The following is a 24,555-nucleotide window of genomic DNA, read 5'->3' on the forward strand; positions in this document are numbered from 1 at the left end:
TGGGAACAATTTAACCCTGAAATATGACACCTGTGTGATTAAAAATGAGTTGATAATCAAGCTAATTAGATATAACATTCCAAAATTAGAAGCCATATATACTCTACACATATATATAAGAACTTTTAAAAAATTATTTGTAAGTAAATATAGTCAAAAGTTAGTAATTTTTTTCAAGAGAAATAAGAAAAAATTTGCTTATATCCTGCTATTTTCCTTGTTGTGTTGTACAAAACCATGAGATCCATGAAATCTGGTACTATCTCCAACAAATGTATTCACAACAGATACATGTGACTGGACAAGCCGAGTGGCTAATTAAGAACAGCATGCAATGTGAGATAAATGTTTGGCTCTTTCTTAGTAGGGTTTCACCTGAATGTAGTAAGACATTTAACAATCATCAAATTTCCTTTCAATAAACAACAGGGATTAACATATACTGATTAGCAATAAGTAAGGGCAACCTTTTAAAAAAATGTCTCAATCACAAATTATAGGTCTCCCTTGTTTGCAGGCATACTACATAGACTTTATTACATACTGAAATGTAAAATATAGAAATTTAATGAAGATAATTTTCATTCCTTTTCAATTTAAGCCAATGGAAACAAATTTTGCTCAAGATGTCTGACTTGAAACTGTTGGTTTCTCTATCATAATATTTCCCTTTACTTCCTTGACAATGATAAACCTGCTGTGATGAATTGCTGAATTTGACTTGCTTTGTGGTCAGTTATGATCAAATAGTTTACAAAATATCAAAAATTTAATTTATTGCAACATAAACTCATTCCATTCCTGTCACTCTCTTACATCACTGATATTTATATGATCAGCCTATGAAAGTGAGGTGAATATATGAATATGGGGCAGAGTGTTGTACTCATGAGTGAGTTTAGACTCCACAGTTTTGATTCTGGAGCAAATCTGGTATATAATAATAAGAAAATTTTTATTCTGCATAAATACCATATACATTTAATCTTGTTCTATGAAAATATGAGTTATTTTTACTTGTGGCTCTGCTACTTGTCAAAATATCACATGATGAAACATATTCAGTCTTAACACAGGTGAAGAAAACATCCTCTATATATGTACATGTGTATACATTATATCCAACTGCATGTGTATACATTATATCCAACTGCATGTGTATATATTATATCCAACTGCATGTGTATATATTATATCCAACTGCATGTGTATACATTATATCCAACTGCATGTGTATACATTATATCCAACTGCATGTGTATATATTATATCCAACTGCATGTGTATATATTATATCCAACTGCATGTGTATACATTATATCCAATTGCATGTGTATACATTATATCCAACTGCATGTGTATACATTATATGTACATGTGTATACATTATATGTACATGTGTATACATTATATCCAACTGCATGTGTATAAATTATATCCAACTGCATGTGTATAAATTATATCCATCTGCATGTGTATACATTATATCCAACTGCATGTGTATACATTATATGTACATGTGTATACATTATATGTACATGTGTATACATAACATTATATCCAACTGCATGTGTATACATTTTATGTACATGTTTATACATATATTATATTCAACTACATGTGTATACATTATATGTAATGTGTATACATTATATGTACATGTTTATACATACATTATATTCAGTTGCACGTGTATAGATTATATGTACATGTGTATACATTATATGTAAATGTGTATACATTACAGGTACATGTTCATACATACATTATATTCAACTGCATGTGTATACATTATATGTACATGTGTATACATTATATGTACATGTTTATACATACATTATATTCTACTGCATTTGTATACATTATATGTACATGTGTATACATTATATGTACATGTTTATACATATATTCAACTGCATGTGTATACATTATATGCACATGTGTATACATTATATGTACATGTTTATACATACATTATATCCAAATGCATGTGTATACATTATATGTACATGTGTATACATACATTATATTCAACTACATGTGTATACATTATACGTACATGTGTATACATTATATGTACATGTGTATACATTATATCCAACTGCAAACAAAGTAAAGACCCTTAAATGCCATTACATGATGACCAGCACATTAAGCTCTAGTCTGGTAATTTTGTTATCAGCCACTGTCAATGAATTGCTTGGAGAATTAATTTGTGTGGTTTGCCCCACCCCCCAAAAATTTGGACAGACTTGAACTTGTTAACACATTTCTGGCAGAAATAACATTGGTAACATTTTACATTTCAATTCATGGTTGGTACTAAACACAAAATCCACAAAAATGAATATGCCTCAAACAAAAGTGAATTCACAGCATATAACAGTTTTTATAACACTAGATACAACTGATGCAAGGAACTGGTTCAGGATATCGTAGTCAAAAACTAAGATATGAACTTTAAATGATGATGAATCAGTTGTTCTGACATGGAAAGTATTATATTAAGGTTTATTTCTCTCTGTCCAATACAACACTCCATCCCAATAAATCCAATCATTATAACACAGTTCCTTTTATTAGGCAGGTAGGGTCAAGGATCACTATTCAGTAGTCAAGTTATGTGTATTATATAAGTTAAAAATGCTCCCATATAAACAGATGTTAATCTCTACTGGTTGTAGAGTATGTAATTGGTATATCAAAAAAAGTTCTCTATGTTTCCTATAATAAGTGCTACTAGACAGCTCTGTATCAGATTTACCATTTCTATTATCTGATATTTAAGATGATCTATGTTGCGGTCAGGTAAATTATAATGCTTGGACACTGATGAATCTTTATGATTATAGATATCCCTCAAGTATCCTTTTATTATCACTTGGAATACCCTTTTAGTCTTGCCTACATATTGTTAGACACATTTAGTGCAGGTGAGTAGTTAGATGACATTACATGTAGCAGCAGAGGGGGCGAACCCTACAACTTGATAGAAGCCTCCAAACGCCGAAAAAAGCCTTTATAAGACCTGCGCTTCATTGTAAACGCAATTGTTGCCGTTCGCTGTTGTCTGTCTTCCCCAGAAGGGGCACCCCCTACAACTTTAGTAACTTTGTCGCCGATGCCTAAATAGTGCTATATGTAAACACAATTGTCGCCGTTGTTGCTGCGTGTTGTTGTTGTCGCCCCCTCCGCTGCTCTCTAGCTAAAAATTGTATCTAACCCAACTCGATACCGTGTTCGAGGATATAAATTAAAATTACTTATACCAAATAATGGTACACTCAGAATCTTATACGGCCAGGCTGGCTAGGGAGTGAGCAGAGGCACTTAGTAAATATATTCCAGTGAAGGAAAAGTTTAAAAGGGATGCTCAATCACAACAACAAGCGCGAGCTGAGTATGCAATTGAAACAAAGGAATTATTTCAGCCCGTCACTGCGGCCACTGAAAAGATTTTAACTGCTATTAGGGACCCCGAAGAAAAAAGAAGTCTTGCTCAAATATTGCGAGTAGAATCTGGACCTGTCAGGCGAAAAATGATTAATCTTGAATCGAGATTTACTCCTGAGGGCATAGGAGAAATTGAAGAATTTAAGCCAACAGATGCTTATAGCAGTGGTCTGTTTGGTGGTTTGCTGCCGAAAGTTTTTGCCGACGAGATCAATATTTAAAGCCCGAGTATACCAAAAATGTGAAGAAAAAAGATTGGGGTGACTGGTTGTACAAAATAGCCACGGATAAATATACCATAGATAAGGCAGATGTTGGTTATCCATTTTTTTGTTAGCAGGATGAAAGTTATGACGAAGAACAAGAACAATTAGCACAAGAGAAAAAAGAACTGGAAAAACAAAAAAAGCAAGAACATCGGAGAATACAACAGGAGAAACAAAATAACGTGTCAGCAGCAACTGGCGGAAAAAAGAAACAGCAAAAAATAATACGAGAGCAGAAACAACAAGAGAAAAAATTAGCACAACCGGCAAAAAAATGTCAGCCTTCTCCGCAGCCACAAGACCTTTCACTTCCTGCGCTGTTACAACAGACAGAGAAGAAAAAACGAGGAAGACCCAAGAAAACATCAGATGTAATAATAGTGCCACACATGGATGTACCTGATCCATCTCCTCCACCGCCATCTCCAGAATTAAGTGAAAAATCACCATTTGCGCGGGCGGATATAGCAACACAAAGATTGTTGTCATCGATGCAACAGACACCACCATCTCCTCCTTTCTGTTGAAAATCATTTAAACAGATTCAGCAGGAGGAGAAACAGCAGATGGAAAAATCTCAACCTGTTCTCACTTCTACCTTATGAAGTCAACAGCCACCACCTACTGGCAGTGGTTATGGAATTCCTTGTCCTGATAATAGGGTTAGGGTTAGAGTTAGAAGTGTCTCAGCTAGAAGTCCTCATCGGAGGAAGATGTGCCGGAAACAACTCGCCGGAAATAATTAATGAAGCCTCTGATATTTGCCAGAGATTATCTCAAGGCGGTATAATGGACGCTCACATTTATCAAGAACTCGTCAATGAGCTCGTTGATAGTGACTAAGATCACCGCGATTAGACATATAGCAATAGCATAACATGGTCATATATAACAGACATACAACCGCACAGATCCGCGCAGTAAACTCGCGATTACCAATCTATAGAGCAACTTACGGAGACGGACTTGGCGATACCGCTCAGAGATTATTTGTGGTATTGGCACCAAAGTTGGGTCCTCTTGCAAAACAGCTGTTGATGAAAGCCATTAATGTTGTTAGTGAAAAAGCTCCTGGTGCAATTGTTGGCGCTGCTGGCAAAGCACTCTCGAAAATCAAAGAAAGAATAGTGCGGCTAATAGCGCGTAAACCTCAGCGTGCACCAGTGAAACTGCCAGCCACCGAAACCATGCCTGCGGATGTTAGTAAAATAATAAATCAAGCCGCAAATCAGAAACTAGCGGCGCTGGAATCCGACATGCAGCGAAATATTACAGCAAATTTGATAGCGGAATTGTCCATTTGAAATCACACGCAGTAGTATAAAATGTTCAAACTGATATCTGATCCAGCATTCAATATAGATGAGCCGGTCGAGCGAGATAAATCGGTACGTGATTCTCAATTTTATTCCTACGATGCACGAGATCCAAATCAACGGGGATGTATTGAACTTCAGGTTCACGATACGAGCAGATATTTCTTGCCAGCTGAGGCGTTTATTGAAGTAGAAGGCACACTTACCAAAGCAGATGGTACTAACTACGACGCCAATGACAGAGTTGGTTTTGTCAACAATGGGATTATGGCATTGTTTGATAGCGCCGCATATATGATTGATGGGAAAAATATCAATATAATTCAGAACGACCTCGATGTTGCCATAACAATAATTGGTCTGGCGAGATATTCTGACGACTTTACAAGGTCATCTGGTCCATCAATGATGTTTGCCAAGGATATTACTGACCGCACTGATCTTATTCAGTATACTAAATTACGGACACCACAGAATACTTCATCTGATCCACAGCCAGTTGCTGATGGTCCTGAATACGAAGCTAGACCAGGTGCTGCCTTTGAAGTTATAAAAAATATCAGCGCGACTTACAACTTGGGATTTGCAACACGCCGAGCAATGCTGTCAGGAAATACCAGAAATTTCTCATGAGCGATTCCACTCAGTCATATTTTTGGATTTTGCAGAGATTACCGAAAGGTCATCTTTGGAGCTAAGCGCACAGTTATGTTTCACAGAAAAGGCCACGACAATGATGCGATCTGGCGAGGAGCTGGTGCTGCTGATGCTTGTATGGTGACACTAAAAAAACTTTCACTGTGGATGCCAGTGCTAACTCCATCAGTCACAGATGAGCCACGACTGCTTTCTTTTATGAACCAAGGTGGTAAAGCGCCGATGTCATGGCTTACAACAACCACAGACGCTGTCACAAGTCGAGTCAGGGACGTATTTACTTGGCATATAGCATCACAACAGGGAGTTTCTGTGCCACGACATATCTTTATTGCGCTGCAGGATGTTTCCCGGATAAACAATCAGGTAAAGTCTCATATGATATTTGACAAACTTAGTGTCACTGGGGTTTCGCTGAGAATAAACGGCCAGCAAGAACCATCCGAAGATATATCACTGAGTTACACAAATAACCATGTGGCGCGCACATATCATCGTTGGCTGAAATCATTAAACAAATTGAAATATTAAATCAGCTTGTATCAGACATGGAATATTATCACCAGGGATTAATTCAAGCAATAATTAACGATGAAACTCTTGTCAATAAACAACGATTTCTCGATTATTACAAAATAACAGAAGCTGAATTGCCAAATTATAATTTCCCCTGGTACAACGCAGACGAACTAAAAAAATCCACCACCAAAATCATCAATGAGTTCTTTGACGACATACCCGCACAATACAGAAAAACACTACCGAAGCAAACTATTCTCAGACACGACAATAATCCCGAATGGCAAGGCCGGCATGTATCCCCGGGCATCGTAAATATAACCGAAGTGGTCGCGGTCAATCTTGTGTGTGATGTCATTGATGGCAGTTACAGCACGGACACAACAGTATCAAATCAAGCCCATCAAGGATTTGTTCTTTATTCATTTACTCCGAAAGATGTACCACCTGGATTTCTGATTGTACAAGAGCCGATCAATCCGGTCTATCTACGATGTCATAATCCGTGGCTGACCAGAATAAATTTCGCGCTGACAGACCAGCGTGGGAATCTTCTTAATTTACGAGGTGAAACACTACATATTAGTCTCCTGGTGAAGTCATAGACTTCCAATCAGGGTGAAATCCTAAAGACTTTCAATCTTAAAAATATATATATTTTCTGCAACGCTGGCAAATTCACTGAAATTTATTGGGTAATTACTAGTAAAAATCACAGAAATCGACCAATTTCTCAATTTGGAAAGGTAATTTACTAGTAAAAATCACAGAAATCGACCAATTTCTCAATTTTGATAGGGTGTTTACTAGTAAAAATCATGCGAATTTAGTAAAAAGCAAAAAAAATATATTTTTTTTACTGACAATTAATTAAGCAAATATTATATAATGTATCACCGTGTAAAATGATTCATACATAATAAAGAACTTCTTGATAAAGCTGTCGAAAAAGTTACCCAAGAAAAAATAATTGTTGATGTATACGGTAATGACGATTTTATACTGACTGATACGCAACTACAAGTATTAAAAAAAGATCATATTGTGATCGCGCATTGCGGTATACATCAAATCCTCAAATATATACGTGTATTTAGATCTTAGATCAGATTAGATTTATATAAATCTCAAATATGTACCACCACATAAATGTTTTTGTATTTGACAAACAAGCGCTCGAGCAAGCAGTTAGGGCTGCATTTACACAAGAAGAAATTAACGTTAAATTCATTATTGACGAATACGGAAGCGAAGACTTCTTACTAACACAGCAACAGTTAGATAGTCTCAGACAAAGCATATTATTTCAATTGTATGTGACAGAGATCAAATTCTCAATTATGCACACTCCTGCATTAAACCCCGCCGATTAAGGGAAATACTATCTCGCTGACGAAATCAAGGATGAAATCAACGAGGACAAAATCAAGGCAGTAAAAAAAAGTGATATATTTTTTTTACTTTCAATTTCATTTCCAAGTACTTGACTTCTAAGTAAATCAAAGTGAGATATTTACTTCCTTGATGCTTGACTTTGTCAAGGTGAGGTATTTACTTCCTTGACTTCGTCCTTGATTTCATCAACAGACATACAATCCTTTAACTTCCTTACCCGATTATTTATTATCTTTTTCATTTCATACTCTTGAGCTAATTTCAGCCTAATCTTTTCAATTGCACGAGACAATGAAACAAATTCATTTATTTGTGCTTCTTCTACTGTAGCCAGCGATTTATACAAATTGTTTTGAATTCTCTTTATAAATCGATACTGAGCAGGAAGAATATAACGCATAATTGTTTCAGAATTTAGTGATATATTAAATCCGCGCCCTTCTAATTTTTTAATAGCAACAATCATTGATATTTTCGTAATTCATATATATAATATTATATATTTAAAAGAAAAAAAATAAACTGTAGCCATTGATGAGCGGTTATCAATCATGAGTCTTGCATTAGCCTATGGGTTTCCACGAGGTCCTTTCAGACTTGAGATTTTTTACTTCCTTGATTTTGTCAAGGTGATTTTTTTTATCTTCAGATTTTTTTTATCTCGGTCTTACAGAGCTTTTCTGATAGCTTCTCGGCATCCTCGTGATCGGTTCTTTTAGCCACATTCTTTTTGACCCATGTGATGTAAAGCTTTATACATCCAAGGCTACTGTTTATTTTTGGGAGCTCCATGTACATATCCCCCCACGATTAGATGTGGAGGAGATATGTACACAAGGCCCCTGCTGGAGCCCCCATTTTATTATAAAACCCTATAAATTGGGACCATCGACAGTATGTCTGTGACGAGATTCGAACATGGCATTTGATAAAGTCGGGACGAGAGTCAAACGTGCTACCACTGTGCCACTGTCTAATCTGATGGTACAGGATTTAAAAATTATCATATAGATAACTACTGACACACAGTTAACAAATTCTAAAACATTTCAGAACTAAATTTAAATTCTGAACTGGATTTTAAATTTAAGTTGGATCTAAACACAGAATTCGAAAAATACCTGTACTTGTAAACGCGGAAGTGTTATAGACTGTGACTCAATTGTTATTCCGCTCTGGGTATTGCACAATCTCAAGGAGTGTTGCGCAACACTTCCTGATGAAATCACCTTGACAAGGGGAAATAAATGTATCATTGACTTTTACACAGTCGCTGCAGAGTTATCTACATAAGAAAATATGATCCAGCTATCAAGCTTGTATGAAAATGATGATATGATTATATTTTCTGCCACGCATTGAACCGAACGCGGGTTAATACCAAAATACTTAGCAGCTGAGTTCATCGATTGAAATATTTTCTCTTCACAGGTACTTATGTTGAAAGATCTGACAGCTCTGGGAATTTTCACAAAATTACCAGTACCACCTCGTGCAGACTTTTCACTAGGTGTGATGGCTTGTAGATTAGATATTCCATAAAAAGTCTTTGTCCATCAATCTGATCAATTACAAGACCGTCTCTGATCTCTCCAAAGAAACACTCGAACACGAACCTGTGATTATAATACCCCTTTTTCCCAGCAGTAAATCTAAGATAACCAGCATTACTAACAACACCAACTGGTCTTTTCAGCCTGCAATGTCTGACTATTCCCTCACGATTCACTTCGTAATTCTCGATGATAGGATGTGGGACAAACTCTTGGCTCATTTATATAATAATGTATTTGTCTAATTTATAATTTGTCTAAAATCTTAGTTATATAATCACGCTCACATTTCAGCGCAATGTCGTTATTTTTTTGTTATAATATCGCTCGAGTTCACGGTATCGTTTTCCCCCGCACCTTGCAATAACTGTGTTTTACTCCTAACCCCAACACCACATCGCAAGCATGGTATTGGCCCTAAACTCCCCCTTCGGACGCTTTGGGAATGGTTCCCGCAGAATTCTTTTCTGCAGGATTATTACAAGGAATTACGGACCCAACTTGAAGACACTTGCACCGGTTCATTCTGTATACAGTAGTCCCCCTCTTATAAGGCCACCCCTAATGCAGCAGGGAAGTGGCCTTATAATGCGGGTGGCCTTTCTAGAGGGGGATGACAAATGCGAATAGTAAATACATATGAAAAAAGTCACAAGTACATTTAATTTTAAATATTTAATATTTTAATTAAAAAATCACATGCATGATGTGAAATAAATGTAAAACAAACTTTGTCATCATTTGCAAAAGAATGCTATGAATAACCATTGATACAGTTTTAAAACTGTCTTTATAAGTATGTTACAGTTCACATCACGTCACTTTGTTGGTAACAGTCTAAAAAACAAACCAGTCTCATCACATTAAAAATATCCTTGCTGTCATATCCCCTGCATATATCGTTTAGTCTTTTGTTCCAATCTTCGACAACTTCATTATTAACATCAGCTGATTCGCCGCCAATGACAGAACACTTGATATTGTGTCGTACTTGAAATATGTGCAACCATCCGTTACTTGCGGTTAAGTCGTCATATCCCAGTTCAACTGACAAAATTTTTGCTTCTTTTTGTCTTTCAAATCAGGATACAAACGTCTCCTGGCTCAAACAATCTTCCTTTCTCCGTCCATTTCACCTTTCCACTTCTGCAGAATTGTTTCATTATCTTTCACGATATTGTTTATCTGAGTCTTCCCGACGTTAGTTTTCTGCAAGAATCCTTGACGACACCCCCCCCCCCCCCGCCGTCAGTTGAATTACTTTCACGTTCTCCTCTAAACTGAGAATTTTTATTTTCCTCGATGACATATTGATCTTTTTGCAGTAAGTTATTCATGTTTTCTTCTTTTTTTTGGGGCACCAGACAGAGTGACAAAAAAGATAATCGCGATTTTGATCTTGATGTTGAATTTATTAACGCGTTAAAACAGCATAATAATCACTGTGCGAGCTGTAATTGTATAATGCTATGTCAGTATTTGAATAAAAATTCAAGACAATTTACTGTAGATAGAAAAGATAACAATCTTGGTCATACACGACAAAATGTGATGTTGACCTGTCTTGAGTGTAATCGATGTCGAGGCGCCAGCGCTAGTTAAGTGATCGGGGTGGTAATTGTGTGTCCTCGGGAATTACTTGTAATTGCTCACATGTGACTCCACGTTGAGGTGCAGTCGAATCCAGCCTGTAGATTGCTGGTCTACCAGTGGATCTAGTTATGTTAGATATCTTATGTATGGTAACACTCTAGATAGAATCAGTCGCTCTTTTTTTACCACCTTCGAGTTCACCGGGCTCGTATAAATACCTGACAGTGATATTACCTAATACTGGCTGTGCTGAAAGATCACGTCGTTGTGTAGGTATATTTTTTTTTGTAATTGCGTTAATAGGTTTCATGTTGGTTGTTCGAGTGATCTCGTTATTTAACGCTGCTATCACACTTGGTAATCTTGCAACCCATTCACGCGATCTTTTATCTTGAATAAATTCTTTCGCATACTGATATCCAAATAACCGCTCAGCAAGTGTTCGATTAAATCGCTCAAGAATTGCCTGATCACGGTGAATTGCAGTATGCCGTCGTCTGATGGTAACGTTATGTTGCTTCATCAGCGACGATACTGCGCCTTGAAATTCTTTACCAGGATCAACTTGTAATAGATCTGGCCATCGTAGACCACCTCGTTGATAAATTCGTTCAAACGCAGAAGCAACCTCAGATGCTGTTTTAGTCGCTAACGGTTCCGCATCTTTGTATCTACTTGCAACATCAACTACAGTTAACGCGTACTTGTATGTTCGGCGACGAATGGTATCATGTGGCAGAAATAATATATCAGCCTGATGAACTTCACTTGGCACAATAAAAGTGAATTTGTTTAGGCGGCGGTTGGTAAATTTGCCATATTGTCTGTTTGGATAACCAATTCTTAGCAGTATCATGTGTAACTGCTGCTGCATTGGCAAGCTTGCCGATTGCTGCGCTACCTTTCCAGGATCCTCTTGGGGAATAATAAATCGACTCCATTATACTTAATTACCAGCACCTAGCGCTAATTTACCTTTCATCGCGGATTTTATTAACCAGCTAGCTAATTTTTCCTTGAAAGATTTATCAGTGATGGCATTTAACGCGTGAATTAATTTCACATCTGCGAGATGGCGCTGTTGCAAATCCTTACTTTGGTAAGCTATATCATGAACATGGCATGCCTTATCGATAGCATTTATCGGATACTCGCCTGGATTGGGCTGATCTAAGGCATCAAGTCTGATATCAAGTCGGGTTCCAGGACCACAGTAATTATATCCTGGAAGATGTTTTTCTCCTGGGTATTTCGCCCACGGAGCTCCTGGTAATTTTCCTAACTTGGCTGCGATATCACCTCCTTTTTTATTTTTTTATTTTTTTTTTTACTCGGCGCCGGCGCTCCACCTGACGGAATAAATTTAAACTTCGCTGTGCCACATCGTTCACACTTGCCTGTAAGCACTTGTTGATTATTTTTTGTTGCAGTGGTTGTTATGTTTGCAGTTGGGGTACGTGTTTTACATTTCACACAGGGGCCCCGAGTGGCCGAGTGGTCTAACGCGCTCTCCGTTACGGATCACTGCCATCTCACCTCTGTCTGCGTGGGTTCGAGTCTCAGATTCAGCCAATGTGGGTATGTGAGAAAGCTTGCCAGTAGCTTCTCGTGGGTCGGTGGTTCTTTCCGGGGTTTCCTCGGGTTCTTCCTCCACCATTAATACTGGCCGCCATATATAGCCTATCGTGTGCTGAAAAATGGCGTTAAACCCTACAACAACAACAACAACATTTCACACAGTATAAATCCATATTCTTTTTATAATATATCTAATGGAGATCACTGACTTTTCTGCTACAAAACGACGAGAGCCAATCAAACATAACTCGGTGCTACCAAATTCAATTCAAATGATAATTATAGGCCCATCTGGGAGCGGTATGACGCAGTTGTTACTTAATTTAATAATGAAGTGGATGAAGTGGGATAAGTTGTATTTGGTAGCTCCATCTGTGGATGATCAGCAATGCTACAGCGTGTTAAAAGATTTTAATGAGAATGCAAAATCGATAAGCGGCGGTGATGATGTTATTGAATTTATCATGACATTGATGAAGCACCAAGTATTGATGATATTGACGGGAGCATCAATAACTTAGTCATGTACAACGATGTGATGTTGGATAAACAATGAAACCCTGCCAGGATATTTTCACGTGGCAGACATAACAACACAGATGTGATTTATGTAACCCAACGATATACACAAATCCCAAAAGTGATCAGGGACAACTGTAACATTCTTGCACTATTCAGCGGCGTTGACGCACACAAGTTGCGAAATATACATCAGACTTGGTGCAGTGGTGATATGGACATAAATAAGTTTAAACATTTCTTTAGTCGTGCTCAGGCAAAACCACATGGATTTGTAACGATAAACTTACATGATCCTTGAACACGGTAGAGAGTTGGGTTAGATACAATTTTTAGCTAGAGAGCAGTGGAGGGGGCGATGACAACAGCACGCAGCAACAACGGCGACAACTGTGTTTACATATCGCACTATTTAGGCATCGGCGACAAAGTCACTGAAGTTGTAGGGATTGCCCCTTCTGGGGAAGACAGACAATAGCGAGTGGCGACAATTGCGTTTACAATGAAGTGCGGGTTTTATAAAGGGCTTATTTCGGTGTTTGGAGGCTTCTATCAAGTTGTAGGGTTTGCCCCCTCTGCTGCTCATGTAGTACAAGGTCCACTTAGTCTTGATTTATATTTGATATTTGTAAATGTGCTTCTGAAGATTTTATATTTTCCCATTTTCATACAGAAACTGCTATTAATAGTCTTGCAATCTAATACTTTATTTGTTTTTCCTGGATGTTTGCTAGAAAACTTGGCTCTTATTAGTTTGTTACTAAGTTTATAACCAATCCTCTGTGCAAATATTGGTTGATCTTGGGAAATCAGTTGTTAACTCAATTGGACAAAGGGCCAGAGATGTTTAATTGCATGTTTGAGAAAATATATAATGTATCTGAAGATAGCCAGTATTGCACTGCAATGTACTGAGATTTTTAAAAATTGGTTTCAGTAGTTCTGAATGATCTATCAGGCTTCAGTTATAATCATAGTCAGAGAAAAGCTTAAGTTATAATCATAGTCAGAGAAAAGCTTCAGTTATAATAATAGAGGAAAGCTTCAGTTACAATCATAGTCAAATAGCCTCTCATTTCATAATATTTAACTTGACTGGAAGCATGTCTCTCAAAAGTCACACTGTTTAGTACAGATTTTTTCTAATTCTTAATAGTTGACTAAATGGACCAGATTCTTTTACAGTGGTATGGATGGTAGGAATCATAGCATAGATAACAATATTTATCTGTAGGTTTACAGTATAAATCAAATGCTACTGTGTTATTTTCATGAATAACTGTAGCATCTAGGAATGTGATTTTTCCTTAGAATATTCCATTGTAAACTTAACAGTTTTATAGTACCTGTTACAGTATAGGTGGAGTTTAATTCCAACTCTAAACCAACCTGCATCATAAAACTATGATCAATACCATAGATACATGCAAGGTATATACGGTGCTTATTTTAGCATTTTCCATTTACGATCACTGATAAAAACTTCTCAATAACATAACAAAATGATCAGTTGAACAAATGAATCAAGCCGAACTATTCCCTCTGATGAGTTACAATAGTAACAAAACTGGTCAGTGTCAGGGGGTGATTAGACTACCCCAGCAGATGGAGGGAATGCCTCCACATCCAATCAGTCATCATCTTCCCTTGTGTGTTTTATGTAATTAATTACATGGCATTTTCACTCTAGGAATTCCACAGACTATTATAATGAGGAACACTGAATGTGAGTTGCGCCTGATAAATCACCTTTTGAACTAATTACAGATGAAAAATAGTGAAGTGTTATTTTTATGTCTTCCATTTCACTAACTATAAATTTACAGTAAACTGTATAGCATGATAAATTCTGTTTCTATCATGTACATTTTGTATGAAAAAGCAAAATCTATGTCAATTACTTAACGTTTTTCATGGTGTGTATATATATATATATATATATATATATATATATATATATATATATAAGGCTTACTTTTTACTTACCTTGACATAATAGAATATTCCAGCTGCTGTCTTCAAACATGTGTGTATCTCCTTGGCATCATCCATATTCGGTCTGGGTAGACAAAATGACATAGATGTTAGTACTATAACCATAAATGCAGGAAATCAAAGCTCTAAGGTATTTACGTTACAAATTCCAGAGTTCTGACTGGCTCACTACTGGGATCTTCTATACGTGGCCATGGCCATTACTCCTGCACTGATGTCATACAATGTCACATGACATTATGTGATGTACTTAGTCTCTGACTTCTCCATTGGGAACTTTTCTCTCACAGTATTGCTTTGCCTAAGCTGAACAGTGTTCCTATAGTATTGTTGGATGCCTGAATCAATCAGTACCACGGGAAGAAGGAAATTGTAGGAGAGTAACATAAGCACAACTCAAACATTGTAGACCCAATCTATTTGCCGTAATGTGCCAGTAGATCTTGGTCTACAATGCTTGTACAGCCACATAGATATAAAATGTGCATATCTTGATCTGATGCTACAGACAATCTGGGCGTAATTTGATACATGTAATACACAAAGAGAATCTCAAATGGGTAATAATTTAATACTGAATTTATGAAACTCATTGAATAATGTCCAACTTTTGCAAGCCAAAGCCAAAGCTTGCAAAAGCATGACATTATTCAATGAGATTCATAAATTTAATATTAAATCATTACCATTTGAGATTTATCATGTAGTTTTGATTTCAGTGGAAAATTATTTATATAGAAAGAAGAACGAATAATTTTGTTCATTCTGACAGACATTACACCTTTCGTTTGTTGTGTGTAAAAAACAGTCCCAAACAAAGTTGATCTAGTATTAACATTTAAAACTAGATTATACTTTTCTTACAATCTGTAAGTCAAAGAACAAGCGTCCTTCCAATTAAACAGAACATTTTACACAGACAAAATCATTTTTCAACACAGAATGTCCAATGTTCATGATGTCACATTGTCTGATGCAGTACCAGTTAGAATGCAGTAGATGGTACATGTTTATGTAACCTAACATGTCACTTGCAGAACTAAACATTACATTGTTGCAATATTCAGTTGAAAGAAGGCTTCCTGGATGCATACATTATCATATTTACTGCAATGTGTTTGTGACCGGATATTTGCAGTGTTTGACTTGTAACAATAGACTACAGAATATGTAAGTTAAACAAATTTCATTTCAAGTCGGATCTGCAACACATATTAAATATGCAGTGGTTGGATAAATTTCTGTCAGTTTGGAGACCGGTTTATATCCACATTCTTCTGTGAACAGAGTAGAGTTTCTTTGCTTATGTAAGTTATCATTTAAACTAAGTTTATATATAGGGTGGATTCCATGCTTCGGATTTACCACTCCCCTCCAACCCTAATGTTACAAATTCGCTATGAACTGAGCAATACCCTTAGTTTTACTTGTTGTTGTCGTTCTTGTCTTGGACTTTTATCCATTTGTCATGTTATGATATGTTATAAATGACATAACAAGTCACTGCGATCGTAAATTGGCCATATTCTGACAGACAAGACCATTTTTTTCCCAATTACTTTCGTGAATAAAAAGAAAAAAAATGGCAGACAAAATGTTCATTGGCAACATAACACTCCAAAAGGCAGGGTTAAAAAAGTTTTCCCATGATCGCAGCCAATCAGTAATGAGAATACTGCACAATAATTTCATGGGCTTATTTCAACCAATCAGAATCACATTAAGTGATATGTTCACATGTTATAATATCAAAAATATGTGATAAAAGCTTATATCAAGTTTTATAGAGACTGAACTTAACCATTATCTATCTATAGGTTATTGTACTAGTACAAATCGGGTTGATAAATTGTTTTGGCAGTGGCCAATGCATTTGCAAGTCAGCTAAGTTTAAACAACACAATCAGCAAAGATATCAAATAGTACACATATAATAATGGCCTTATTATATACTCAAATTAGCAATCCAATCAGCAAGGATATCAAACAGTACACATAAAATAACAGCCTTATTATATACTCAAATTAGCAATCCAATCAGAAAGGATATCAAACAGTACACATAAAATAACAGCCTTATTATATACTCAAATTAGCAATCCAATCAGCAAGGATATCAAACAGTACACATAAAATAACAGCCTTATTATATACTCAAATTAGCAATCTAATCAGCAAGGATATCAAATAGTACACATAAAATAACAGCCTTATTATATACTCAAATTAGCAATCCAATCAGAAAGGATATCAAATAGTACACATAAAATAACAGCCTTATTATATACTCAAATTAGCAATCAAATCAGCAAGGATATCAAACAGTACACATAAAATAACAGCCTTATTATATACTCAAATTAGCAATCGAATCAGCAAGGATATCAAACAGTACACATAAAATAACAGCCTTATTATATACTCAAATTAGCAATCCAATCAGCAAGGATATCAAACAGTACACATAAAATAACAGCCTTATTATATACTCAAATTAGCAATCCAATCAGAAAGGATATCAAACAGTACACATAAAATAACAGCCTTATTATATACTCAAATTACTTGAATTTAATAGCTCATCTCAACTTATTTTCTGATTCTCCCTGTTCAAATGGCTGGATCAGACCCAAGAGAAGTGAAAAGAAATCCCCAGATACTTTTCTCTCTCAATCCACCATTCTGCCTAGTTTGTTCATTATGCATGAGAGAGGAGGGGGAAACAGAAAGCAGAAGGATTGTTGTTGTTGTAGGGTGTGACGCCATTTTTCAGCACAAGATAGGCAATACATGGCAGCCAGTATTAATGGTGGAGGAAGAACCCGGAAACCCCGCCCCACGAGAAGCTACTGGCAAGCTTTCTCACATAACCACATCAGCCAAATCCGAGACTCGAACCAACGCAGACAGAGGTGAGATGGCAGTGATCCTTAACGGTGAGCACTTTAGACCACTTGGCCACTCGGGACCCCCAGAAGGATTGTGATGAAAATGTGTACCATATTAAATTCATTTAGAAAATGGGGATTATTACTACTTATTATTGTTATTTTCATATGTCACTAAATTATTAATGCGTGGAAATGGATCACTGATCTAGAATCAATTGCAGACACTCACGAAAATGTTTATATATACGAATTATTGTGCTGTGGGCAGATCACAATTTGATACACCAATAGTACTGGTATATAAAATTGCTTTATACCAATACTTTAAATGCCTTAGAACGTATTTTTAAAAAAGACTTTGATGATACATCCATCTACCAAGGTGAAATACAGCACAAAGTAAACAAAATATTGCATTTACCAACCACTGATCTTTGTGAATACAAATATCTGCTTCCATCTGTATATATATATATATATATATATATATATATATATATATATATATATATATATATATATATACCAGTTAATTAAATGGACAAAGGTGTAAATATTTACAAAATATGTGTGGGGAAAATAAATATCACTGTATTTAAACATGTGCTCAGGGATGAAGAATTGAATTTGTTTCCAAGAATACTCACTGTTCCTGGGCTGCAAGCTTGGCGGCATGCTTGGTGTGCCACAAAGCCAAATTGACCAACATGGAGGCACACTCAAATACAGTATCCTGCTGTTCCCTGCAAGTATAATAATTAAGTTCTCATATTTTCATCAGTCTGATCTAAATACTATATGGCATTGTTTTATGCCTTTCTTGTAAATGTATGTAATTGTCACTGGTTTCATTTAGAAATTTTGTCTAGTTTCTCACTCACTCAAATACATGTAAGTACATGTATCAAGGTAATCAAGATCAAATGGAAAGAGCACTAATTTTTAAAAGGAAAAATATGCCTTAAAGTATACATTTTATGATGTTAATTGAGCTATTCAATAATATGAAAACAGTTTGATAAATCCACTTGCTCACTTTCTCTGTTTTTGATGTTGTTGTTGTTGTTGTGGGGTTTAACGCCATTTGTCAGCACACGATTGGCTATGCATGGCGGCCAGTATTAAAGGTGGAGGAAGAACCCAGGAAAACCCCCGTGAAGAACCACCGACCCACGAGAAGCTACTGGCAAGCTTTCTCACATACCCACATTGGCCGAATCCTGGACTCGAACCCACGCAGACAGAGGTGAGATGGCAGTGATCCGTAACGGAGAGCGCTTTAGACCACTCGGCCACTCGGGACCCCCTCTGTTTTTGATTAATTGTGATAAACACATATGCTGTGATTAGAACAACTCATATATTAATTACCTGAGCTATGCAGCTCTCCAATCTGATTAAAACTGAGATCTTATTACAATAAGTCAAGATTTTAATCAGACTGTCTCTATCTCTCTATCGCAGAGAGAGAGATAGAGAGAGAGAGAGAGAGAGAGAGAACATGATATATGCAAAGGAATTACTTTCATATTGCTTTTCATGTTTTCAGTATCTTTCCTTTTATTCATTTTGAGTTGTGTTCATTAGCAAGATGTTTAGATGCAGTATTTAAGATTTATAAAATTACCATCAACAAACATGGTTGTCACTATCATCAAATTATTTGTGAACCTTATTTCAAATATGCGATCTTTCATTCACACTGCACAATACAATTTCTGGTCTTCCTGGTCCTACATGACTTATATTTTATTATAAAATGCAGGCAATGTTGCTTCTTTCAGTCTATACATTTTGCAAGCTTGTTTCCTCCGTCCCTATAGATTTTCATCCCAGAATATATTTATGTATTCACCAGAGAAAGATATATGCAAATTTAACAACTGTCAATGATATAATTTTTAGCATCTCAGTTATTACAATTTGATTATTTTATTTATAGTAAATTCCAACAGTAAATCACCAAAACATCATTAGAATGGATACTCTGTAAAAAAAAATTCCAACAAAATTATTTTTATTTGTTTTTGTTTACATTTTTAAGGGAATTACTGTATGTGAGTCAAAACGTTTGTGGCTATATCTGACTTAAAAATCAAAGCAACTATTACAAATGATATTGGTATACATTTTTCCATTAACAAATATAATTCAAATGGATCTGGTCTGGTACGTTACACCACAATAACACAATTCAGTGGCATAAATATATACCGTTTTCAGCTTTGTCAGACAGCAGAGTTGTTGAGAAGCATGCACTGTGCAAGAAATATGCTTATTTCATGAAAAGAGCAAGTGTCCTGTGGATAACTTGTTACACACACACCCTATTTTGCCACCAACACCAATGTTTATTTGTTAACTTAATTGGCTTGGGGATAACAGTCTGCATCAGTCAGGAACAGTCTGCATCAGTCAGGATCACACACAACACAGATGGGGATAACAGTCTGCATCAGTCAGGATCACACAACACAGATGGGGATAACAGTCTGCATCAGTCAGGATCACACATAACACAGATGGGGATAACAGTCTGAGTCAGTCAGGATCACACACAACACAGATGGAGATAACAGTCTGCATCAGTCAGGATCACACACAACACAGATGGAGGTCCATGGGTCTAAAGATAATTTCAGTGCCAGGTGTCCTGATGGGTTGTAAATTTGAAGATTTAAAAAAATAATAATGCAGGATCTGTTCATAGCTACATACTGTTGGACTGACTTCTCAAAAACTGTGACAAAAATTCATCCAAATGCATTTCTGCACATCACATTTGCATGTCCTACTTTTATTTCTTTATTAAATCCCAACCCCACTCCCTGCATTTAGAAACTTTTACCCACATTTTGTCAAATGGGTGGAGGAGGGGAATTTCTCCCTTACATTTTCCGTTCAGGTATAGATCCTGAGCAAACATCAAATGACATGTCAAATGAAAATTACCCCAGCTCCAAAATTTACACCTTTTACTTTCATCTTTTCCCTTATTTGTTTTCTTTAATCATCAGATCTAACTCAACAACCAAGGTTGATGGATAACTACGATTCAAAACGTGTAAAATATATTCAAATATTCTTTGTCCTTTTGCCATAGATTTCAAGTCAATTTAACTTTAAACATAACTGACATTTTAATAACACTTATAACACATTACTGGCTATATAATGCCAAGGAAATGGCAGCTAAGTGCCTTTCTCACAGACATACCAAGGCAGCCTAAACATGAAATGAACATGCAATTCTTGGATTATGAGTCTGACGCTGTATCACCTAAGCTATCACGTTTCTCTGATATCAGGTTAAAAGAGATCATACAATCTGGCATTCTGTACATAGAAAGGTATGTTGTTTCTTTTTGTTCATCTATTCTAAGGTCTTACATGGGTGAGTTGCCAAGTAATGTGTTGGTCCACTTGAATTTAATAGCTCGTCTCAACTTATTTTCTGATTCTCCTTGTTCAAATGGTTGGATCAGACCCAAGAGAAGTGAAAAGAAATCCCCAGATACTTTTTCCATCACCGATCTTTCATGATTGGGATCCGTTAGTAGCTCGAGAAGCTTGTTTCTATTCTGTCTTAATTCACTGGAAATGAAATTTGCAACATTATGTTAAAGTCAGGAATCTATAACAACAATCATTCAATTAGTGATGGAAGCCATAACAAATAAATACACATTTCATTTCTGCACCACATCCATCCATTGCATTTAGGATTTATTGTCTCATTCTGATGAAATATCATGCAAATATGATCAATCTTCCACAAACTGAGCAGATGGACTTCCAGTTGTGATAAGGAGTACATACGTGTTGTAACACTGTGACCTATGACCCCCACCCTTCTTTCCCTGAGGACAGCATCAGGATCTGAAACAATGTGCTATCATCTAATCATGATCAAGAAACAACATTGCAATTATGATCACTTTCCCTCAATAAGCCTAGCTGGAGTTCAGGTTACAATGAAAATGAATGACGGATGGATGGATAAATGCATGTATGGACAAGCAAACTTATGGTCATTATCAATCACAAAATATTCAAAAGGTGCTGATATAATTATTTGCTTAAAGTCTTTCATCCTGTGATAGAGTAATCTATGATAGAGTAATCTTGGAAATATTTGATCCTTACATTTTTGTCTCAATCTCGAGTATTGTTTAGCGGTACATCATTACGAGGGTCCATAACTGAGTTCACTGTTGGGAAGCTGAGATAGCAATTCATCAGTCACGGATAATGCATAATTACAGTTCTCCCTCACTATAAGCCCTTTCATTAAAAGCACAGTTCCTGTTATAAGCTGAGCTTTATCATTAATCCCATTTCATTATTCTGTAGCAGAATTATATATGTATAACACTTTGTTATCATGTGGTATACTCCATGGCTTCCATGGACAGTGTTATAATGAGGGAGTACTCACATAGCCAGATATTGAAAGCCAGACATTTTCTTCCCCTTGATAAAAATGATGACAAATGGTTGAAAGTGAACAATTACAAACATTATATGAACGTGGAGTCATAAATTTATCAGAAAATGGTTGAAAGTGAACAATTACAAACATTATATGAACGTGAAGTCATAAATTTATCAGAAATATTAATATGTTGTAAAATGAGCTGTTCCAAATAAAAGACGACAATATGGTGTTATAAACCGATCCAATCAAAAGAGCAACTTTAAAATAACACCAAGATGAAACTACAAATATTGCAAAATTAAGAAGTTTTGTGAAATACCATCAGGAAAACTACAATGGAATCCTCTCATTTTTAATATAAAACTTAACTGTAAAGAAATAACTTTTATGAAATTAAAAAAGGAACGGTACATTTTATTCCAAATTATACAAGTTTAAAGATTTTGTTCAACTTACAATTTTGTAAAATGCTGAAATACTACAATCAATGCTATATAGTGAACACTACTTCAACCACCCTCATCAATGATTTTGGATAATTCAGTACCTTGACTGAAACTGATGTGCACAAATCAAAGACAATTATCCATTTACGAACACAAGATATCTATATGAAAACAAAATAAGTCTGAAATATTTATCAACATAAAATGAAATCGGTAAAATATTGTCATCCGAATCAAAGTTTATGGATTCCTGCTAGTAGTCTACAAATCTTAGGAACTTTATGAATCCATGTTGTTGTTTTTTTTTTTTTAAATTTAAAATGTTCCAATCACAGTGGACAGTTATGTTCTTTAAGAACATGTGTCAGTGTCTGCTGTATTATATCTGATGGCATGAACCTATTTCAATAAAGTTGATCTTATCTATCCAGTCAAGACACAGCACACTGCCACTTCCTAACCAACAAAACCAAATGCAATTAAGTTTGCAGAATTTGATGCTTACAAGAAAAAAGGAAGGAAGAAATAATAAAGAAACAAACATGAATCATTTTCATGTGACAGTGATCTACAATTATAATTGATTGTGCGCATGAATTCCTATAAGCAGTATCATTCTATATATACCTAAATATCCTTCTCGTTTGGTCATTTGTAGATACCCCTCTTAATTCAAAGGTTATAGGGGTTGTAGCCTTCAAGTTGTTTCGGTGAAACCAGTACGCCATACTTGTGTACAACTGTCAGTAATGTTGACTTGTTCTCGTTCAACTAAACTCTCGCGTGGCTCTGTGAGATTTTTTTTTTTTTCTCCCTCTGCAAGGTAATCACTTTTATTCAATCGAAACGCTCTTGAAAACCTCGGATATTATTCGTCCCTGGGCTGAGAGACAAAGATATGCCTCGGATTGTGTCCATGCTGTAATTTACAGAAAGATCATAAATAAAAACAGCGACTAAAAATGGTATAGGAGCGAAATTAAACACTTATACAAACTAATAAAACTAAAACTAAGTTAGAAACTTGGCGCAAGTACTGTAAACAGTTACAAAATTGCGACACAATGACCTAAGTAAAGTTAAAAGATTGAAAACAATGTAATAATATAGGAAAGAATCATTTGCATACGCCATGCTTATAAAGTCGTTTCTACCCACGTGTGCTACACCATGTAAAAGTTCCTAAACATTCGTTCTTCGAATCCCGTTTGGTAGGCTATTCCATTCAAGGCGAGCAGTGGGCCAGAAAGATGCTTCGCCACATTTTTTTTTTCTCTAACCCGAATTAGATACATTGTATCATCGTACCTAAAAGCATGCAGATGATTGCAGCTTGAATAGGTGATATCAGACCCTCACCCGAAAATCAATATCATCACAGGTGAAGGGCTGATTTATCGGCCTAAGTTTTACCTGCTATTCCAGTGTGACTGGCAGTTTTAAATTAAATTAGGGTCTTTATTTCCTACTTTTAAAAGCTGAAAGGACATGAAGTCAGATAAATTGGATAGATCCATTTGGGTTGCCGTCGCGCACTTATTTACATCAAGAGCGCATAGCCAACATCCAAGCCGACGAAGCAAAGTAGTGTGGCACCGACATCATGGTAGAAAGGCAGCTACATATGGATATCAAATTACATTACATATAAAGCGATACTAAACGAAGCATATGTGATATGTGACACTATAAACTACAGGCACGCACTCAGAGCGAAATGAGGCAGGTTACAGGATACATTTACATACATATATTTTACCTAAAGCAACGCTTGTGTGGTATACTTATTTATATATAAAGAAATCATAAATAATAATTAATAGAAACAGGAGCAACATAGATTTTTTAACTTACAAAGTAGATTTGTGACGTGTATCACTGATGTATCATACATCTTTTGTTAATAAGCATGAGTTTTCCATGTAACGCAAACACG

General features: G+C 35.9%; 1 protein-coding gene across 1 annotated transcript in view; it reads right to left on the reverse strand.

Annotated features, from left to right (window-relative positions):
• Positions 1-23,401, reverse strand: part of LOC149808517 (BRO1 domain-containing protein BROX-like) — a 78,758-nt gene extending 55,357 nt beyond the window's left edge. The window contains exons 1-4 of the mRNA XM_089978382.1: positions 23,247-23,401; positions 21,126-21,329; positions 18,383-18,478; positions 14,836-14,908 (exon numbers count right to left, since the gene is read on the reverse strand). Of these exons, the coding sequence (XP_089834508.1) occupies positions 14,836-14,908; positions 18,383-18,478; positions 21,126-21,329; positions 23,247-23,347 (474 nt within the window). The 5' untranslated portion in view covers positions 23,348-23,401. The remainder of the gene's footprint in view (positions 1-14,835; positions 14,909-18,382; positions 18,479-21,125; positions 21,330-23,246) is intronic.
• Between the last annotated feature and the right edge of the window lie 1,154 nt (positions 23,402-24,555).

The sequence above is a fragment of the Sinohyriopsis cumingii genome, chromosome 1 (assembly GCF_028554795.1).
Source record: "Sinohyriopsis cumingii isolate HCF-2022 chromosome 1, ASM2855479v2, whole genome shotgun sequence".
In the NCBI taxonomy this organism is placed as follows: Eukaryota; Metazoa; Mollusca; class Bivalvia; order Unionida; family Unionidae; genus Sinohyriopsis; species Sinohyriopsis cumingii.